At 56.0% G+C, this 6,521-nt stretch overlaps 1 protein-coding gene across 1 annotated transcript; it reads right to left on the reverse strand.

Annotated features, from left to right (window-relative positions):
* Positions 1-503: 503 nt before the first annotated feature.
* KCNA1 (potassium voltage-gated channel subfamily A member 1) lies at positions 504-2,212 on the reverse strand. The gene has a single exon (XM_015244955.3). It carries the CDS (start codon positions 2,183-2,185, stop codon positions 698-700), a length of 1,488 nt encoding a protein of 495 aa, XP_015100441.2. The 5' UTR covers positions 2,186-2,212; the 3' UTR covers positions 504-697.
* Between the last annotated feature and the right edge of the window lie 4,309 nt (positions 2,213-6,521).

Genomic DNA, 6,521 nt, shown 5'->3' on the forward strand with positions numbered 1-6,521 from the left:
TGACTTTCATTCAGTTATCTTTTTTCTTGGAGAAGAGTTTGAATCAGAAGGGAATGGGGCAGAGGGAAAATCTCTACAGACCAGGACCAGTATCAGATTTATAAGGTGCTTTGTGAACCAGTCTCGAGTAATTTTTTTTTTCACCTTGGAATACGCAGTTCCATTGATCAGAATAAAAACATCTGTCCGTTGCCTGTTTCAGCGGGCATATATCATGTTACACAGAACACCCCTGAAGCACGGCCTTCAGTGTGCTGTGCAGTCTGCAAAGGTTTCATCTTGGAGTCCCATGCAAATTTTAATTGTATTCCTAAGTGATCATCTGATTCTTAGTTAAAAGGGAAAAACAATTTGAAAAAGCCAACAGGGATTAAAAATGGGGAAGCGTATGAATCTTATTTTACCTAGACTAGTTCATGGACTGAGTTATTTTAAACCAGTTTTAGAAAATACACTTTCTTTTCCCTTTTTTTTTAATAAAATGAAAATAGTTTCTTTTCTTCATGGCTCCTGAAAGCTCGCCACCCCCAAACAGCAATGCCACAACGCATTGACAGTTAAATAGAGTGTTCAAAGACTATTTAGTGAAGTATCTACAAAGAGTGACCTGGGTCACTCGGGGTTTGGTTCTGTTTGGTGTCTTAAGTCTTTCAAGCTGCTAAGTGGGGGGGCTTTTTAGCATGTTGGCTTGGCTGTTTTAAACATCAGTCAGTAGCTTGCTCTTATTAACGCAGTTTTGGTTAGCTAGGGTGCAGTTGCCAGTTCGGATGCTGGCCTGTCTAAAATGGGCTATGCTATTGTTCATGTCCTCTTCAATCTCCATGTACTCAGACTTGCTGATAGTGGAGGAGCTGCGCCGACTGAGGTCACTGTCAGAGGCTAAATTAGGCGCACTGACGTGGAGCAGCTGAGCTTGCTCTTCCCCCTCGGTCTCCCGGTGGTAGAAATAGTTGAAATTGGACACAATGACAGGTACGGGCAGGGCAATTGTCAGCACACCAGCGATGGCACACAAGGAGCCCACGATCTTGCCTCCAATTGTCACAGGGTACATGTCACCGTATCCCACGGTGGTCATGGACACCACCGCCCACCAGAAAGCGTCGGGGATACTGGAAAAGTGCGACTCAGCTTCTTCCGCCTCGGCAAAGTAAACTGCACTAGAGAACAGTATGACCCCGATGAAGAGGAAAAAGATAAGCAGCCCTAGCTCCCTCATGCTAGCTTTGAGGGTCTGACCCAGGATCTGGAGGCCCTTTGAGTGGCGGGAGAGTTTGAAGATTCTAAAAACCCTTACCAGCCGGATAACCCTGAGGATGGCCAGCGAGGTGGCCTGCTCGCCCTTCTGGTTGCCCTCCTGCTGGGCTATCTCAGTGCCCAGGGTGATGAAATAGGGGATGATGGCCACGATGTCGATGAAGTTCATGATGTTCTTGAAGAAGTCTGTCTTGCTGGGGCAGGCGAAGAAGCGCACCAGCAGCTCGAAGGAGAACCAGATGATGCAGAGGGTCTCCACGATGAAGAAGGGGTCCGTGAAGATGTTGGCATTGTAGACAAGCGTGGTGTTGTCGATGCGGTGGACGGTGCCCATGAAGTCCTTGTCGTCCTTCAGCTCGGGCAGCGTCTCCAGGCAGAAGATGACGATGGAGATGAGGATGACCATGACGGAGACGATGGCGATGACCCGGGCCGGCCCCGAGCTCTCGGGGTACTCGAAGAGCAGCCACACCTGGCGCTGGTATTCCTTCTCGGGCAGGGGGCGCTCCTCCTCCTTGATGAAGCCCTCGTCCTCGCGGAACTTCTCCATGGCCTCCTCGCCCAGCTCGTAGAACTTGATCTCCTCGGAGAACATGTCCAGCGGCACGTTGACCGGCCTCCGCAGCCGGCCCCCCGACTGGTAGTAGTAGAGGATGGCGTCGAAGCTGGGCCGGTTGCGGTCGAAGAAGTACTCGTTCCTCAGCGGGTCGAAGTAGCGCATGCGTTTCTTAGGGTTGCCCAGCAGGGTGTTGGGGAACTGCGCCAGCGTCTTGAGCTGCGTCTCGAAGCGCAGCCCCGAGATGTTGATGACCACGCGTTCGCAGCACTCGTGGTCGTCGTGCTCGGCCGGCCGCGGGTAGCTGCCGTCCTGGGGGTGGCCCGGGGCGGCCGAAGCCTCGTCCACGTTGTCTCCCGGCATCACCGTCATGGTGGAAGCAGGGGGCGGCGGCGGGAGCCCGGGGGCGGGCCCCGGGTGGGGAGGAGCGAGGGAGGCGGGGTGGGGGGGACGAGTGCGCGGCACCCCCGCGCCCAGGGGGCGGGGCTCTCAGGCCGGCAGGTGGAGAGATCCGCCACTTGGCTCCTCAGTACTGTCCCTTCCGCCCCGCCTGTTCCTCAGTTTGGAATCCCCCTCGCCTGCAGCCCCGGGTGCAGCTTTTCGCCGGGTCGGGGGTGTGGGGGAGGGTTGATGTTTCTTCCTGCTCCGAGGTGGCCTTAACTCAGCGCTGTTCTAGCGGACCCGGCCATCGCTCCGGGGTCACCCTGGCCTCCCCTCCCCTCCGCGAGCCCTCCTAGGACCCGGTGTAGAGCCAGCTCAGCAGATCCCCTCGCCTGCCACCCCCTCTGCTTCTCCTTGGTTCTCCCCCCTCCTAGCCCTCTTCGCCTGCCGCCTTCTAAGCTCCCACCGGGGCAATCGATGGACGCTGCAGAGAAATAGAAAGTGATACGGGGGTAGATCAGAGGCGTTCACATGGGACGGACCCACAGACACGGAAGAGCACAGACCTCTAGCTTTTTTAGGAAGCACGGGACTTTGGCTAGGGTTATCACTTACACGCAGACAGACACACGCAGACACCCGAAATCCAAGTTTGGGGCTCGTCCATCCCACTTTCTCCGTTGCCCAACAGCCGATCTGTTTACAACTTCGTTAAACTAGAGATCGGAAAAGCGCCGAGAGACGCTGGGGGAGCTCCAGGTCCAGGCAGCATCCCCGCACCCCTGGCTTCCCCCACCCGTCGCCCCAAGCCCCGCTTCTGCAGCCCCGAACTGGGGAGCCCCCTACCTGGCCGGCCGGCTTGGCGCAGGGGCGGTGCTGAGTCGGCGGAGAGCCCGACTGGGAATGCGGCAGGTCGCCTTTGCCGTAGCCCGGCGGGAGCCGCGGCCGCCGCAGCATCCGAGGGGCGCCGGGGCAAACGTGCGGCCCTCGCCCCTCGTCCTGTGCCCCTTCAGTCGGTCGGTCGCTTTACTGGGCAGCTACGGCCGAAATGTCCATTGCCCACCCCCATTCTCACCCGTGGCCAGCAACCTGGAGACGCAGTCCTCTCTCGGGTGCGGGGAGTTCCGGAGGCTGCGGGGCGGAGAAGCAAAATGCCACCCTCTCCCGAGCTCTGAAGCAAATGACGGTGAGCAGCGCTCTCGCCCCCTCCCAACACCGTGGGAGCCCTTGATTCGATCCCGAAGGAGGCGAGAGAGCAGAAGCCTGGATCTACATGGCTCGCGGGTCGCCTCCGCTTCCCGCACCCAGGCACGGACCTCGCCGAGGCTACGCCGCACGCCGGGAGCCGATGGGAGCTCCGAGTGGGGCAGGGTGCGTGCGGCGCGGGTCCGCTGGGTCCATTTCTGGGCGCTGCAAGATCAGCAGAAACCTGAGAGAGCGCCCGGAATGCGGAGCAGCGATTGGCCCACCCGGGCGTGGGATGGGGAGGGCGGGGGAGGGCGGGAGCGAGGAGGTAGATGGAAAACAGGAGGGGGTGGCTTGGCAGAGGGGGGCTGTCATTCAGTCCCCACCCTTGCCGGCACAGGTTTCCTTCTGCTAGAAAAGCCGACCCCCAGTTCTACTTCCCTTACGGTCCACAGCCCCGCACACGCCCGGCCCCCGGCCACGACCTTCCCCGGGGATTTCGCATTGGAAATGGTCAGGTCCGACGCAATGCAGGCGGTGATGTTGCTGGCACAACTCCTCAGACGGGCTTGCGTTTGTGCAGTCCCACAGCAACCCGCTTCTCGGCGCGCTGGCCGGCCCCTCCCGCAGGGGGCTCTCTGCAGGGCCGGCCCGGCTTCTCCCCGCCGGCCCCGGGGCGATGCAGGCTCGGGGCTGGGCTCTGCAGCTGAGCATCGCCCGGGTTTGTTCTCTGTCATCTACTGCAAGGCGGTGGTGCTGAGTGTGTCCCTCTTTGACCTGCGATGGGAGTTGAAGCTTTCTTGCCCTCAGATTATTTTGAAATACTGAGAATGTGACTTGTGGGAAACCAAAGGTTCCGTGGGTTTGTGGGCTTGTCTGCCAACTTGGTGCTAATTGGGGCGAATCTGAGAAGCAAGCCTCCTGCCCACCTCCCACCCACGTCCCTCCTCCCGAAGCCTCTCTTCCCGGCCTAGTGCCTTCACAGGGCGACTTGCAAGGAATTGCAACTTCTCGGGGGAAGGGTCCGCACGGAGGCGCTGGGCGTCAAGAGCCGGGGGCGTGCGCGGTGCGCTCCGAGTGCGCCTCCCGCTGCGCCCCCAGAGGCGCTGCGCCTTGGCGCCGGCAGCGCCAGAGAAGGCAGCCAGCAGCTCTGGTGCTTCAACTGCTGCCGAGTCTCCAAGGAGGCTGCCAGATCCCGGAGTCGCCGCCGATTGGCTTCCCGGCTGCACTGGGACCACCCCTTCGCGCCGCAGCGACCGCGGTGCCTCCCGCCTACGCCACCCACCTCTTTAATCAAAGCCAAAGATTGCATCCTCCCCACTCTATTGTGGCTAGTGGAGAGCGGGGGCCTCTCGGGGTTGCCCAGGCGGTGCAGTAGGCCCGGGGAAGGGACTAGTTAAGTCCCTCCTCCAGATAGACTCCAGCATTCCTCTCAGAAAAAAATAAATATTTGTTCCCTCCACTCCTGCAGAGACACATCCCAGCTTTTCTTTTACGAACAACGAGTTCTCTTAAACTCCTCCTTCCCGTAGTAAACGCTGCCCTTTCCTCGCCTTCCACACACATATTCCTGCATCCCAGTAACCCCGTGGTGCTTTACCTTTCCACCCTATTGCTATATTTAAAAAAGAAAAAGAAAGAAAAGAAAACGGGAAGCTCTGAGCTGAAATACGAAGTCCCTTGTTTTTGTCGCTGCTTCTGCTGCAATGGCTGCTGGCACTGTCACAGCCTGATGGGAGATCACCCTCCTACTAGACCCCATAAACATTTTTGACCAGGTTCTGTCCATCCTGGGCTTCCTGCCTGGCTCCTGGGCCTCCCTCTGCCTGTAGCCCCCTTCCTTCTTTTACACATTTCCAAGACCATCATCTCCCCAGTCTCATGTGGATGCACTTGATTCAGCATCTGGATGTTGCCTTACTTGAAGAGATTTACAGACTGGATGGGATCCCAGGTTCCTAAATTCAGAGTTTTATTAGGGGGCATAATAAGATTGGGGTTTTCAACATCCCCGGCAGATGTCTTAAGAGCAGGACTGGAGCTGCGAGGAACTGGAAGGACATTGTTGATCTAGGAACTCATCATCCTTGCTGCAAGCCCGCCATTGGTGAGGGTCTGAAGGTATTTATTTATACAACAAATATTTTCTCAGCTCCAGCTGTGTGTCAGACAAGTTCTAGCACTGCAGACACAGCCATAACTCAGACATGAAGTCCCAGACCTCCCGGAGCTTACATTCTTGTGGGAGAGACAGATAATCAACAAATAAACCATACATCATAATGTTAGGTAAAAAAAAATTTTTTTTAAGAGGCAGAGAGTGACAAATATAGGTTTACACGGATAGAAAGGACCTCTCTGCAGAGGTAACATTTGAACAAAGAAATTCAAGAAGAGAGAGATCAAGGAACTGGGGGATCAGAAGGACAGATAGAACAGCAAATGCGGAAGTTCCAGGGCAAGGACGAGCTCAGCATATTTGGAAAACAAAAGAAGGGTGGAAAGAAGTGGCCAAGGAAGAGTGCTGGAGAAAGAAGGCCAGAAAAGTAAGCAGGGATCAGATCACATGCAGGGTCTCTTAAGCCACTCGAAGAATATTTTGTTTTATTCTGAGGGCAGTGGGAAGATATTGGAAGTCGTGGATCCAGGCAGTAACATAATATGATTTGCCATTTTTAAAGGTTATTCTGGCTACTCGAAACAAAGAACGAGGTAAGTTATTAAGTAGCACAAGCAAAGATGGCTTAAGCAAAGAAGATGGTGATAGGGTAACATTTTGAAAACGGAGATGGCTGGATGCGGGATGGAAGGGAAAGGAACACGTCAAGAATGTCTCCTAGGTTTGTAGCCTTAGTGACTAGGTGGATGGTGATGTCATTTCAGAGAGGAGTGGATTGGAGAGCTGCCGCCCCACCAGAACAGGAGCCACACAAAGTCTGCAACTTTGTGTGTCCTCGTTATCGCTGCATTAGGCCATGGTGACCTTTCCTCGGAATCGCTCTGCCTCGCCATTCTTCCTGCCCTGTGGCCATTTGCCCTGCTTCAGCTGCTGCCGGAACAGCCAGCTCTGTGTGGAGAGCAGAGTTCTGCCCCCTGAGGTTGACCACACTGCAGTGATGGAATCTGGATTCCTCAAGATGGC

Source organism: Vicugna pacos, chromosome 34 (assembly GCF_048564905.1).
Source record: "Vicugna pacos chromosome 34, VicPac4, whole genome shotgun sequence".
Taxonomy (NCBI): Eukaryota; Metazoa; Chordata; class Mammalia; order Artiodactyla; family Camelidae; genus Vicugna; species Vicugna pacos.

What these genes read in the sequence shown, in the direction of transcription:
- KCNA1 (XM_015244955.3), bottom strand. Translation starts at nt 2,185, where the DNA reads ATGACGGTGATGCCGGGAGACAACGTGGACGAGGCTTCGGCCGCCCCG.